Genomic DNA, 15,847 nt, shown 5'->3' on the forward strand with positions numbered 1-15,847 from the left:
GCTGTTTAGCAGATAAAATATTTTATTATAAGGAACTTTCTAATGTAATTTTATTATTTGAAATATATATATATATATCTTCAAAAAATTATAGCTGAGAAAAAGACCTACAAAACGATATATATGCTTATCTCCTTTCTCACCTCCACTTCCTGCCTACTATTTTATAATCATCATTTTAAGGAGGAACGACACTCAATAAATGATAGCTACCATTCTCATGTACATGGACTGTTAATATGCAGAAGAAAATCTCTCCATACTTTTGGATTATAGTTCTTCATGATTCAATCATCTTTCTGTATTTTCTATTTTTAACCTTTCCTAATGACATTAGACCTTTCCTAATGAAGCAGCAGAGACTTATCCAGCACAGATGGACCTTTGCTTGTGCTGTAATCCTTTGGCCAAACCAGTATTTAAATTTTTAGCCTCAAAATAACCTTCAATTTCATTTCAAATTTTTTAACAACATAGAACATTAGGTAAAATGGTAAGAATTAGGCCATTTGTATCAGACACATTCAAATTTAAAAATACAACTATAAATTTGGCCAATTTTGTATGAACAAAATTCATATTTTGTTCAATTTTGTCTATTCCTGGGGAATCTACAAACTCTTCACACCTACTGAGATATATGACGAAATAATTACATAAACATTTATTATGCCTAATGCACCATGCTAAAATCTTATTTCCCAGAGGAATCTGTTTTCCCTTTTAAAGGCTTAAGGACTACTGAGGAATGTCAGACAAATTCCTCAATCTAAAGATGGGTTGAAAATCCATCTTTAATTAATCCATCTAATCCACAAATTCTCAATCTAAAGATGGGTTGAAAATTGAAATTATTGAGAACACTGATGTCATCACAAATCAGAGAGATAAACAATGGGGTAGCTCCTTGCCAACAAGTTCATTAATTCTAATAATGAGCATTTAATGTTATAATGTTAAAGGACCAGTGCCATCAAGCTCTGATTTGTGCAGAGTGACCTAACTTTGTGTCATATTTACCTTCTCTAGTTCATTTTGGATTTATTTCCAAAATAAAAGTGCTAGATATATATGATCCAACCTCTATTTTGTTGTAATGACATTTCAAGTCTTTCAAGGGAAAATAGTTCCAAACTATTAGTCAAATTTTATATTAATACAAACATAGTATAAAATAAGCCACTTTTTTTTTTTGGAAATAATAAAATCCTTAACCTCTGAGGATGCCAATCCCAACCTGGCTGGATGTCAAAATAGCTGCCCAAATGTACCACCATGCCATCAAAATCCAAACCCAGGATTTAGCAAAGCAAAAATAAGATTGTGGTCTTACATCGTTTGCTTCAATGTTCAGAAATAGCTAATTAAGAGTTATTTTAGTAAGCATCTAGAATCACACTTTTTCCTTTTTAGCTTTCATATTTAAATCTTGGAGACTTCCAAATCACTGGAGAAAAACTATCAATAAACATTACAAAGTTTATTTTGTTTTACTGAAGAAGAGGAGGATTTTATACAACATTCTGGAAAAGGAAATAATTCTTATCCCTTCTAACTTATTCACTTTGCTTTCAATCTTGGTTGTTTAATTTTTAAAGATTAAGTGGTAAGAACCTTAGATATCCTTGGCTCCCCTATAATGAATAAGAATTAGATTATAAAATATCAAAGTCTGTGCCAGCATTGGTGGAGCTGGGGAATGGAGGAGGGGTAGAAATCAGTTATACTTTTGCTTTACCTTGGTTAGTTTATAGCACTGCTCTGCAGTACATTCTGCTTTGCTAGTTGGATTACTCAAAGCAAAAATAATAGGCCGTTCATTGAAGGCAGCCATATCTTTGAGAATTTGTTCTGAGAATGCACCACCAATTGCAGCAACTCCTAATGTAGAAATGAGAAACCAGTGAATAGACTATCATTGGTTAATTAATCTAAGAAGTCCATGCCCTCAAACAACGAGACATGTCAGGTCACTTTCTAATAGACCCTAAACAAAATACAGAATATTTGCATTAAAGTGACAAAAAGAGATAAGTTCATTAATGCCAATGATTTATAGGGTTACAAATCTACAAGTATCTACACAAAAAAATCACAGATATAACATTCGGCTCATAATACACTGAGTTAGTGACCCACTCCCTAGGTATTTTGATTATAGACATTTAAATCAGGAAATTAAAATGTGCCTAAGATATATTATCTCTCTATAAACAATTCTATGAATATATTCCAGTCTCTCAGGCTATAATTATGTTTTATAAACCAGTGCTTGACACTTAAGACAATCATCCAATTCAACTGAAAAACTGAAGTATCACTCAAAGAAAGAATCCTCACAGAAGAATAAGGCAATTAGCATAATGGAAATGGAAAAATAATCAGATTCCTGATACAATACATTTTGTAAAAAACAACAATAAGAACTTATTATAGTTTCCGGCAGAGAGTATTTGCTTTTATTATGATTATCATCATTGTTCTCAATACTGTCATCTATTTCACAAGAGCATCTAGGAATGAAGTATGATACAAAACAAGGACTAACATATACACACAAAATATGGCATAAAGCTTCATAACTTCGGCTGCATTTTTTTAACCACATTAAATCTGACCATAGTAAAGATCATATGTGCACATACACTGTAAGCTACTGCATTAAGTGCTATGAGGAATATAAATATGGTCCTTGTCTTCAAGGAGTATCTAGTTAGTTCAGTGTTTCTCAACCTCTGGGATATTAACATTTTGGGTTGGATGATTCTTTGTTGGCAGGGGAGGGCTTTCCTATGTATTATAGGATGTTGCGCAGCATCCTCAGTCTCCACCTACTAGATGTCGGTAGCCCTGACACCCCACCCCCAATCTTTCCAAAGTTGTGACAACCAAAACCATCTCCAGACATTGCCAAATGTTTCTCTGGGGGCAAAATCACTCCCATTTGAGAATCACTGTCTATCTGGAGTAATCAAGCCTGGTAAAGAGTGGATTATGCCAAGGATTAACAAGCTGACAGAGTCAGCAAAGGGGGCCACACACTTTAGCTGGGATTGGTAGGACTGAGAGGGAAGCACTAAATTTACAAATCTAGGTGTCTATGGGGTACTGCTGATTCAGTGAATGTGTAATTTTATTTGTGAATTCCAAAGGTTAAATTTTCGAAAAGCTCAATTATGCCTCAAAAATCAGTAAGAAAATGAATCAGGCCAATATGAGGTCAGGGTGGGGTTTATGGGAAAAAGGGAAAAGTTTACCTATGAGGGCAGTTGGTTTTATTTCTTGAACAATGGCTTCTAGGTTCTTCATTTCTTCATGTTCATGGGCAAATTGCTCTTTCTCTTGTGTTAAGGCAGCACGTCCCTAAGTAAAGCAAATAAAAAGAAATGTTAAATCTGCCAAACATATGTGAAACAAAGACATTTTGGAATATTACACATATTACTGGTATTTGTCCTTAACATCTTCATGCATCATGTGTTACAGCTGTTCTTAAACTCTCTTCTCCAATTATTAGAGTATTCCTTCATTCAGTCTTTCAACAAATACTGTGTCTTAGACAATGTCCTAGGCAATGGGGATGTAACAGTGAACAAGCTAAAGTCTTTCTTTTTCTTTCTTTTTTTTTAGTCTTTCTTTTTCTTAACTGTTATTTAATACTAAAAATCCTGATTCTACAGACATTTGTGAGAAACTGGCACTAATAAATGGCAAAGCAAAATGTTTAAATATCATTTACTAAACAATATTTGTGTTAAATAACAGTGTTTTCTAATGCAGAGCTAACTTTAGCCACAGCACTCTCAATTTATGTACCACTGAGTTAAAAAATAGAACTTGATGCCATATTTATATCATAGTTTGATTTTCTGAATAAGCACTAGCTTTGTATATTTTATCTTAATGTTTTGATTATGAGTGTGTCATGTGTTATCTAGGAAACATGCAATTATAATTTTCTAGCTGCAAATTTTTAAGATTTTGACTTAAAATCATAAATCACTGCCTAATGTTATATGGTACTTGATGACTTGCAAGTTGTTTTCATATATTTCATATGATCCCCTCAACAATTTTAAGAAGTAGGGCAACTAATATTACACTATGTGTTAACCAACTGGAATTTAATAAAAACTAAAAAAAAAGAAAAGAAAAGAAAAGAAAAAGGAAAACCAGTATTTAAATAAATATTATTCACAGTAGCCAAGACATAGAAGCAACCTATGTGCCCATCAATAGATGAACGGAAAGGGGGAAAACAAAACATGGCGCGCACGTGTGCGCACACACACACACACACACAGAAGACTATTGACTATTATTCAGCCATAAAAAAATAATGAAATATTGCCATTTACAACAACATGGATGGACCTTTAGGGCATTATGCTAAGTCAGATAAGTAAGAAAAAGATAAATATCATATGATTTCACTTACATATTAGAATCTAAAAAAACAAAACAAAACAACTCCAACAATCCTGAATTTACAGATACAGAGAACAGATTTGTGGTTGTCAGAAGTGAGGAGGGGAGGGGCAAAATGGATGAAGGAGGTCAAAGGTACAAACTTTCAATTACAAAATAAGTAAGTCCTAGGGATATAATGTATGGCTTGGAAACTATAGTTAATACTGTACTGTATATGGGGATCCCTGGGTGACTAGGTGGTTTAGCGCCTGCCTTCAGCCTGGGGCGTGATCCTAGAGTCCCAGGACTGAGTCTCACATCAGGCTCCCTGCATGGAGCCTGCTTCTCCCTCTGCCTGTGTCTCTGCCTCTCTCTCTCTGTGTCTCTTATGAATAAATAAATAAAATATTAAAAAATAAAAGGTATAATACTGTACTGTATATTTAAAAGTTGCTAAGAGAGTAGATCTTAAAAGTTATCACAAAACCCCCAATTATAACCCTATGTGATGATAAGTGTTAACTAGAGTGGTGATCATTTTGCAATATACACAAGTATTGAATTATTATGTGTATACCTGAAACTGACACAAAATTATATGCCAATTTATACTTCATTCAGAATCAAATTTGAAGCTGTTTCATAGTCACTTAAAAGAACATTCTAGTCTCCAGTAGTATTAAATTGAATGTAGTTAGATCATATTCTTATTTAACTTGTTTATTAAGAAAAAAGTCAAAAGCATCACATAAATTATTTTTTTTTTACAGATTTTATTTATTTATTTGAGAGTGTGCACTGGAGAGCATGTACACACAAGTAGGGGGAGGGTCAGAGGGAGATGGAAAAGCAGACTCCCCACTTAGCAGGGAACCTAAACTAGAGATCTATCCCAGGACCCTGAGATCATGACCTGAGCCAAAGGAAGCCACTTAACCAACTAAGCCATCTAGGCACCCCCATAAATTCAGTTTCCATTTCTATCAGGAAGCATCTAATTGTTCAATAAACCCTATCTATTATCATAGGCTTTTTAGAATTAGTCATAGGTTCAACAACAAATAGTTTATGTAAATCTAGACTGATTTCATGAGTAAACAGTAAATATTCTGTTTTTTATTTATGAGACAAGATTTTTTTTAATTCCTTTTTAATAATATAAAGAAATCTATGACAATACTGAATGAAATCTTTACAACTATCACCAAATTGTGGGGAGGGGATACCTGGTGCCCTCATCCTCATCTCTCTTTGCTTCTCAGCCAGGAAATCTATTTCATTTACATATCTCAATTATAGAGATTAATTCAACATTATCCTAGTATATAAATAAAGGCTAGGTTTAATGATAATTTATTAATCACGAATGAAAAAAAAACAGAGGCATTTGGAGTACCTCAGAATTCCCTCCAAATATTTTGATAATTCAGACTTTGCCTTAGGCCCCAATTTCTCATCATCTATTTCCTGTGTCAATGTTCTTTGCACTGTAACTTGACAGTTCCTCCTACAAAAAGCACTTATACTTTCCAAGCCCTTGTCTTTGGACTTGAACATGTGATTCTTTAGTCAATAAAATGTACACTGAAATAAGAGTGTGTCAGTTCCAAAGCTTAGGTCTTAAGGGTAATTGGTGTTTCTACTTATTTTCTTGTGCCTTTACCATTTGTGCTTTAAAAGTGCATAACCTGAATAGCTGGCTGGTCCAACGAGGATGAGAACCTTGTGAAAAAGGCCTGGACCCAACCTATGGCTTAGAGCCACCCAGCCAACATCATCAGAGCTACTCCACCTAACCCTCAGGTATGTGAGAAATAAAGTATTATGGTTGTATGTCACTGAGATTTTGTGGCTTTCAATAAATATGCAATAGCTGAGTGATACAGGGGATAATTTATTTTTGATACAGGGGATAATTTTAATTTTGATTATACATTCCATCATTTCTTTTTACTCATTGTTCCTATCTGTTGCTTTGGGAATAAGAGGTTCCTTTTCCTGAAACAATTTAATGAAAGGAATGCTTTTGCAATCTATCTCCTACCTCAATGCTCTTAGTTATTTGCTTAGTTATTTGCCAAAAAAAAAAAAAAAAAAAAAGTTGCATTATTGGAAAGGAATGAAAAATTCTGGTCTTGGATAGGAATAAGAACTTGGAACCATTTGAGAGTTACAGTATTTAACTATCTAAATTATTTCTGAACTATTTCTGGAAGTAGTATAAGCTAAAATTCATGACTATTTTTGTTCTCGCAACAATGAAATTTCTAGGACAGGTACTAAATAAAGTTGCAGACATATTTCCTGGGAATAATAACTTCCAGATTCCAGCATTCTACACTAAACACGACATAGTTTTGGCTTGTTGCTCTTTCCCAGAAATGCATATACTCAATTTCAAGTATAAAGGCAAGAGGTTAAACTAATATCTATCTGAGGCTCTATAGGGCAAATACTATAGAACTCCAAATTGCTTCTGGTATGACTTCCTGTACATTTGAGGCTAAAGGGATAAACTAGATCTTGCAGCTAGAGTTTCTACTTTCAACCCAGCAGTCACCAAGTTGATGTACCTTCATAGGACTTTGAGGGAGAAAGTACACATCGTGAAGCATGGCCATATGGCTTTTCCTGAAGCTTGTGGTAGTGCTTGCTGGTTTTCAGGCAAAAGCAGTGGTCTCTATTGTCTAGCCCACCACCAACAGGTGAGTGCTAAGTAATGGTGGTGGCAGTGGCCACCATATTTGGCAGCTTTCCTGTTTGTGGCTGAGACCCTGATGCTCCAGTCCATGGCTACAGTAGTCTCCTTACTATAATACAGATATGCACAACAACTGAACATTCAGCCCTGTTGTCTACTACTTCTAAGATTTAGAGATTTGCATTTCAGAATGTTTTTATGGACAAAGGAACTTTAACATGTGCTAGGTTCTCTGACAGATAAGAAAATCTCAGGATAATTAGTCACCCACTCCAAACTGGATAGTCACCTCAACACAATGTTACATAATCTTGAGAAGTGCTAAGAAAATGCGTAACTCTTAGAGAAGACAATGTATTACAGTGTTTGCCTACTGGTCTTTTTGATTTTCCACCTGACAAAGTGTAAGTATTATGCAAATATAATCCAATAAATTTACTATAGTTTCTCAAAATGTCATATTTTTTTATTTTTTAAAATATTTTATTTTATTTTTTTAAAGATTTTATTTTTAAATAATCTCTACATCCAATGTGGGGCTTGAACTTACAACCCCAAGATCAAAAGTTGTCTTGTTTTTTTTAAATTATTGTGAAAACACAATATGAAATCTTACATTTTTAGATGTGTAATCCCTTTTTTAAAAAGCCTTTTTTTTATTCACTCTTTTTAAATAAGATTTCCTAGTTTTAGCCAATCACATTGCTGCCCAGGTGGAGACTGTACTTCTTAATCTCCTTGCAGCCTAAAGTGGGCTGAGACTATCTCTAGTCGAAAGGATGGGAAAGTTATGTGTGCAACTTCTGATGCAGCACCCTCCCCCTGTCCATTCCCTACCCCCTCTCCCCAGCTGGCTGGGACAGTGAGAACTGGAAAGCTGCTTCAAACCAGATGCCTCTCTTCTTCTGCCTATCTCTAGACTATTAGATGACACAGAAATAAATTTTAACTTGTTTAAGTTACCATATTTGGAGGTCTCCTTGTATAGCAATTTAACCTGAAATCTAACTAATGCTGATCTTTAGAGTAGCTTCATTTCATATCTGAAAATAGCACACACACTATCAGGAGGAAACTGCCTTGACAAGCCCTTATCATCTGGGAAGACCAATGACCAAACAGTAAAAACCAAGAAACTGTCTGTACTTTTTTAAAGATTCATAGCAATGTAAATTCTACCATTTCTCTATACTTTAACAATTATTTTTTTTACTCCCGAATTCCTGCTTGCTGCATTTATACAATTTCTTTTTGTTCAATTTTGTATCACTGTCCTTATACACTCTTTTGTGTAGGGGTGGTGTCTGGGTGGTTCAGTTGGTCAAGCATCTGAGTCTTGATTTTAGCTCAGGTCATGATCTCAGGATCCTGCGACTGAGCCCCACCATGAGACTCTGGTGCTCAGCACAGAGTTTGTTTATCCCTTTCCCTCTGGTCCCTCCCCCTCACATGCCCTCTCCCCCGCCCCAAATAAATAAATACAATCTTTTAAAAAATATTTTGTGTATGTTAAAACAGATACTGAATCATACTATCTCCTTTCCCAGGTGAGGAACCCTGATGTTTTTAATCTATTTTTCTACTTGAATCTATCTCTCTTCCCTATAATTGGTTAGTGGCTCAACAGAACTCTCAGATGCTCTTGTTCTGCTTTATATGCCACAAAATTGAAAACTATATTCCATGAAAGGAATAACCAATGTTGAACATGGTCAAGGAAGATCATACTTCCTAGATCTGTCTTTAAATATTGTAATACTGCATTCTAGTATCATGCTTTCTTCTTTAATAACAGTAAAACATAATTGGTCTTTTCCTGTGGTTTACTTGAAGTAGAAAGAAATCCCAAAGAAAGGATGGTGAGAGAAAAGAACATTTATAAGATTTTCAGAATTATCATCAGAATAAGAATAGGAAATACTATAAAAAAGAGGAAAATATGCCACTGATTTGTTTATTTTAAAAATTGCTTAGGCCCATCAAACAGTAAGATCCCACACAATCCATGGAAAAACAGTCTGCCCAAAGCATGAAGTAGAAGAATCAGGTGCTCACAGTGAAGGCTTGCTGAAAGCATCTAATGTTCCCAGTCCGAGAAAACAACCAGTTATTGACTATTCAACTACTGACAAACAACATGACAATGCAAGTAGATCCAAACTGTTTCTGGTATACAGTTTAAAATAAATTCACATATGATCTCCATAAAAATGGAAATCTATTCATTTTCATTACATCACCAAGGCAAGTAGCCTCCCACATAAGAAAATAAAACTAACTTAAGAGCAAAAGTCTTAGAAATGATTTTCTTAACAGCTGAAATAACTGAATCCAACCTGGTATAGTATGAATTGTGTGGCTGCAAAATGCAAACAGAAGGGGGTCTAATCTGTTTATATTTAATGTGAGCCTGCAAAATCATGATGTAAACGGAGTTTAGAAGATGCCGAGTAATCTGAAAGTGACAGACATGATCCCCATTTTCTTAATTCAATGACTCAAAGTAGTTTCCTGAAAGCAGTGTCTCAGTTTATCCAAAACTGTAAATTTAAAAAAATTTTAAATGTGTTTTACAAGATTGTCCATACAACTGCTGATTGTTGTCAATATACCATTAATTTGTGATAAACTTTGTTGGCTAGGGACATGAATAAAATCTCTGCTAGCAGAATGCAGTCTAATAGCCAACAGCAAATAAATTTGTTATTTCTGAAAATTTCTAATGATATTCAGAAAAGTAAAGAAAAGCGCCTGCTTGAGTGAGACACAGAAAATGCCATCTCCAAATTCTGGGGACAGAACATAAGACTAAGGCTCAGAATCACAGTCCCCAGGCTCTTCCCTTCACTCATGACCTAGGGCATGTCCTTTGATATTTCCATGGATATTGATTTCTCCATCTATAAAGGCAGTTTGGATTAGTGACGATGACAATGTGATAAAAGTGAACCAGATCTGAGCTTTCCAAAGCTAACTGAGCACCAGACTCACCTCAAGAAAGAGCGATTCCTGAGCCCTCCTTTCAGATATTCTAATTTAAGACCAGGATGAGGCCCTGGAATCTATGCATATTTTCTTTTTAAGTTTCCCAGGTAACTAGGATGATTACCAGTTTTGAGAATCACTGCGCCAAATGATTTGTCAGATTTCTACCAGATGCATTTTAAAAAGATTTGTGATATGTTTTCAAAAACGTATAAAATGATTTTTCCTTTACTAAAGAAGAAAAGCTGCAGAATAACAAATTATTAATCACAGATTTCTAGTACTGCTTTTTTCATGGCCAACTTTAGATATAATGAAAAATATTTAATTTGGTTTAAATCCCCTAAATATCCGGGAATGAGAATCAAATTACAAAGAAGATGGATAAACATCTTGAAAGGCAAAGATGTATGTTTTCAGCATGAACACTTTACTTTCTTAATCATAGATAGCAACAGTATCAGCAGCTCCTAGCCACTGAAGCCAGATCCTGACCAGAAAACATCTACCCAGTAAGAAACAGATGACCCACAGTCTCTCCCGGAAAGGCTTGATTCTTTTTTTTTTTAAGACTATTTATTCATGAGAGATACAGAGAGAGGAAGAGATGTAAGCAGAGGGAGAAGCAGGCTCCCTGCAGGAAGCCCCATGCAGGACTCAATGCTGACTCTGGGATCATGACCAGAGCAGACGCCCAAACACTGAGCCTCCCAGGTGCCCCAAAGGCTTGATTCTTGACAGTTACTTAGGAAGGCCAGGAATCATGAAATGTAGTACTAGCACCTCTGAAAGGCTCTACTTGCCCAAAACAGAAGAAATTGGAAGACAAAAATAAAGGTCTCTCAAATATTTTCTATACCATTTTGAAAATTAAGCTGATGATCTGGTTTAGATAAACTACTGGAATGTGACCTCTAGATCTGGCGATACTAAGGTGACTGCCTATACTTTTGGACTTCTATTTTCTGCACCAATGGCTCATTTTCTTCCTCCTTTCAAAATCTGAACTGGAATCCATATTCTTTATACTACCCATACCAGTTGGATATGGATATAGAAGATTTTTCTGTTCACATTCTCCTTTCCAGGATCCCTTACTGAAATGCTTTTTGCTTTCTTTTGGCAAAGTGCACATGAGTATTTCTTATCTTAGAAATCCCAACTTCTATGTGTTTTTTTTTTTTTTTTAAGAGTCTGTAATTAAACCACATGTATTATGGATAGCGGAAAATTCTTTTGAACGTTATTTTTTTCTTCAATCGTCCCTTCCCCCTTATTTTGTACCGGTTCTTAGACAAGAAGCGGCTAACTGTACTGAATTACTACCTTTTTCTTTTTCTTTTTTTAATTTTTATTTATTTATTTATGATAGTCACACAGAGAGAGAGAGAGAGAAAGAGAGAGAGAGGCAGAGACATAGGCAGAGGGAGAAGCAGGCTCCGTGTACCGGGAGCCTGACGGGGATTCGATCCCGGTCTCCAGGATCGCACCCTGGGCCAAAGGCAGGCGCCAAACCGCTGCGCCACCCAGGGATCCCACTACCTTTTTCAAAAGCACAGATGTTCTGGTGCAGGTGGAGAGGATATATGGCAAAGACCATCAAGATTTGGGGTTAGCATTTCATGACCCAGGACAGGTACAAAAATGAACTATAGATTGTTACTGATAAATATTTATTTCTGCGTGTACATAGGCACTAGAAGAACTCTTCCACAAGTGTTTTTGTTGGCCTTCTTTTGGAATCCATGCCTACTTGGACAATTTGCACAAGTGTGCCATGCTGGTTCTACTGTCTGGTCATTATTTGTTAGAGTTGAATAGGGCTCCTCTCTGCATCTATAGAAAGGGCCTTCTTAGCGGACTGCCAGTGCCATTTCACTGTCAGAAGAATTAATCATCTAGTCTGATGAAGATGTAACTCCATAAATGAGGCAATCACACAGTATGCTTTTTAGTTTCTGGCTTTATGTCTTTAAAGAGTGAAGGGGTTTGGTGTATTTTTATGTATTATAAACAATTACATAACAAGTTAATAAAACTAATAAAATGATTCTTATTGGTTCTTTTTTTAAATTAATTAATTTATTTATTCATGAGAGACACACAGAGAGAGGCAGAGACACAGGGAGAGGGAGAAGCAGGCCCCATGCAGGGAGCCCGATGTGGGACTCGATCCCCATCTCCAGGATCAGGCCTTGGGCTGAAGGCGGCGCTAAACCATTGAGCCACCCGGGCTGCCTGATTCTTATTAGTTCTCAGGAGAATTTATGAAAGGATTAATGATAAAGGACAACACCCAAAAAAACATGTAAATTTGAAAGCAAGATTATATTAATTTACTAGTTGTCCTAAGATTTATTAGTTCCGCAACAAAAATCAACATAGTAATTCTGACTTTAAAAACCTGAAAGGAAAAGTGGTTAATTGAAGCTTCATGTTCCTTTTATATTAAAGAGTGCACAAGCTGTTAAATATATAACAACCTTTTAAAATGTAACTTTATCTTGGCAAGCAGAATATATGTGGTTCTTTATTTTGGCAAGTAAAAGACATAAAGTAAGAGTGACTGATTAGGTCTAGGCAACAAACTGCACAGTTATTCCAAGTATTGTAATCCATGGAATTTTGAGTCTCAGTTCAGTAAATCTATGCTAAAATTATCTGACATGCTAAAATCTGTATATTTTATAATGATTTCACATAAAACATGTTACTAGAAATCACAGAAGAAATCTATAGTCCCAGACTTTCACTTTTTTAGATACATGTATCTAAAGTACAACACTATTTGTATAGCTTTTCCCATGGCTCCAACTTTTTACATGCATATATCACTGAAATCTATCTCCAGGAGCCCAGACCCTTATCCTGAGCATCAGTCTTATATCTCTGATTGCCAAGGAGACATTTCCATGAGATGTGCAAAGGTACCTTCAACTTGCTATGTCCAAACTGGATCGTATTATCTTTCTCTTAAACTTGGTCTGTTCATCATTCCTTTTTTACAGTAATGGCCATATCATTTATCTAGATACCCAAGGAGTCCTGCTAGATTCCTGCCCATACTCTACACTTCTCCTCCTTCCATATTTAGTGTTTAGCAAGTATGCCAATACTATTTGCTAAACATCTACTGAATTAAATGTCTTTCACTTACTCCAATAATCACTGCTTTATTTCAGACACCAATTAATTTTTATCTGTATTACTACAATAGCTTTGTAACTAGTTTCTTTTACTCAGTTTTACCTCATTTCAATTCATCCTCCACAATGCCTAGAGTGACAAGACACAAAACTCCTCTGCATAAGTTTCTTCAATTGCTCATTGTCAGGATTTATAAGAGCCTTTGTCACTGGCCTGTCAGCTGCTTCCTTTCCAAACTAATCCCTAAATGCCTCTTATAATGAAATATCATCTTTTGTAAATGCTGCTCTTCTGCCTGGAAAGCCATTCATCAATCAATTAATTTATTAACAAAATATTTATTGTCAATTATGTGCTAGACATCACATAGGGCTTTGAAGACACAGAGATTAAATACGTGATCCACAGGTTCCATCATGATCTCCTAGTGAACTTCTGATTATATTTCCCTTGACTCACTTTTAAATAGGAGACATTCAAGACATCCACGGATACTCAAGATAAACTCCTAACTTCCCTTTCAAACTGAGGTGAAGAGACACTTTTTCTAGGAACTCTCCTCAGCACTCCCATTACTCTCACCAGTGCAGTTGGGAACATTTTCTCCAGGGCATCCCTGGCACCAAGGACCCATTTCTATAACATTTTCATGCAGAGATGTAACTTTTGGCTTGTCTGAGTTTTTCCCCACTAGTCTCTGAGGCTCCTGAGATTAAGGGAATTACTGAATCCCACAGTCTACAAGGCCTACCTAGAGTCAATTTTATTCAGTAAATCTCATTTCAAAACTATTATATATTATATGGCCACAATGTACAGTTTTTTCTATTTATGCTGATTCTTCAAAGCAATAGAAGTTTTTAAGCCAAGACATTTTAAACTTTACATTTTTCTAATATGTTATAAAAAATTAAATTGCAAGGTAATAAAATGATTATTATTTGATTCTCAGGAGATATTGTAAAAGTAGTTCCTATCTTGTTTTCCTTCCTTATAGATTCTCATTTGCCACAAAAAGTTATGCATACAATCTTTCCTTAAGGCAAAATTTGTCTATACTAATTACAAATTTTTTCTAGTCTATACTAATTACAAATTTTTTCTAGCTTTATAAGAAAACAATTTCTAAGGAGAATTTGGAATACACAAAAAGGCATTAAAATAATGTAATTTTTAAACCACACATATTTTACACATTTACTTCTATAATTTTACATGCAACTCAGTTTTTTTTTTTAGATTTATTTATCTATTTGAGAAAGAGGGTGCATGCAAGCAGGGATGGAGGGATGGGGCAGAGGAAAAGGGAAAGAGAGACTCTAAAGCAGACTTCCCACTGGGTGTGGAACCCAACACAAGGCTCAATCCCATGGCTTCAAGATAAAATCAAGAGTCATCTGCTTAACCAACTAAGCCACTCAGATGCCCCTGCAACTCAATTTTTAAAATAAAATAGTAATATATAACATGTTGGTTTTCCTTTTTTCATCTAACATTATATTGCTAATCATTTAATGCTATTTGTAGTTCTTTATAAAAAAAAGACTGTATATTTCTATTCATTTATCTACTCCACAATTACTTCACAGCTATCCTTTATTTAGGTAAACATAGCATATTACATTTTTTCTTCAGCTAAGACAGCATATTACTATTATAATGACTGTATGATAAAACACATCATTATTATGAGTAATGCTGTGATAACATTCTTAAACATAAAATAACTGTGACTGGCACAAAAACAGAGACATAGATCAATGGAATAGAATACTTCGTTGTCAATTTTTGACAAAGCAGGAAAGAATATCCAATGGGAAAAAGAGTCTCTTCAATAAATAGTGTTGGGAAAACTGGATAGTAACATGCAAAAGAATGAAACGGGACCACTTTCTTATACCATACACAAAAGTAAATTCAAAATGGATGAAGGACCTAAATGTGAGACAGGAAACCATTAAAATCCTAGTGGAGAACATAGGTAGTAACTTCTTTGACATTGGCCATAGCATTTCTTACTAGAAATGTCTCCTGAGGCAAGAGAAACAAAAACAAAAATAAGCTATTGGGACTACATCAAAATAAAAAGCTTCTGCACAGCAAGGGAAATAAACAACAAAACAAAAAGGCAACAAAACGGGAGAAGATGTTTGCAAATGACATATCTGATAACAGGTTAATATCTAAATTATATAAAGAACTTATAAAACTCAACACCCCCCAAAAATGAATAATCCAATTTAAAAATGGGTAGAAGACATGAACAGACATTTTTCCAAAGAAGACCTACAGATGAGCCAATAGACACATGAAAAGATGCTCAGTATCACTCATCCTTAGGGAAATACAAATCAAAGCTACAGTAAAGTTATCACCTCACACTGTCAAAATGACTAAAGTCAACAACACAAGAAACAACAGGTATTGGCAAGGATGTGGAGAAGAGAGAACCCTCTTGCACCGTTGGTATGAATGCAAACTGGTGCAGCCACTCTGGAAAACAGATGAAAATTCCTCAAAAAGTTAAAAAGTAGAACTAGCCTATAATCCAGCAATTGAACTACTAGGTCTTTACCCAAAAAATACAAAAAGACTAACTTAAAG

At 35.1% G+C, this 15,847-nt stretch overlaps 1 protein-coding gene across 3 annotated transcripts in view; it reads right to left on the reverse strand.

Annotated features, from left to right (window-relative positions):
- Positions 1-15,847, reverse strand: part of ME1 (malic enzyme 1) — a 196,137-nt gene that overhangs the window by 14,629 nt on the left and 165,661 nt on the right. For all 3 annotated transcript variants that reach the window (XM_025444662.3, XM_049092303.1, XM_049092302.1), the window contains exons 10-11: positions 3,258-3,363; positions 1,739-1,881 (exon numbers count right to left, since the gene is read on the reverse strand). In XM_025444662.3, the coding sequence (XP_025300447.3) occupies positions 1,739-1,881; positions 3,258-3,363 (249 nt within the window). The remainder of the gene's footprint in view (positions 1-1,738; positions 1,882-3,257; positions 3,364-15,847) is intronic.

The sequence above is a fragment of the Canis lupus genome, chromosome 12 (genome assembly GCF_003254725.2).
Source record: "Canis lupus dingo isolate Sandy chromosome 12, ASM325472v2, whole genome shotgun sequence".
Classification (NCBI taxonomy): domain Eukaryota; kingdom Metazoa; phylum Chordata; class Mammalia; order Carnivora; family Canidae; genus Canis; species Canis lupus.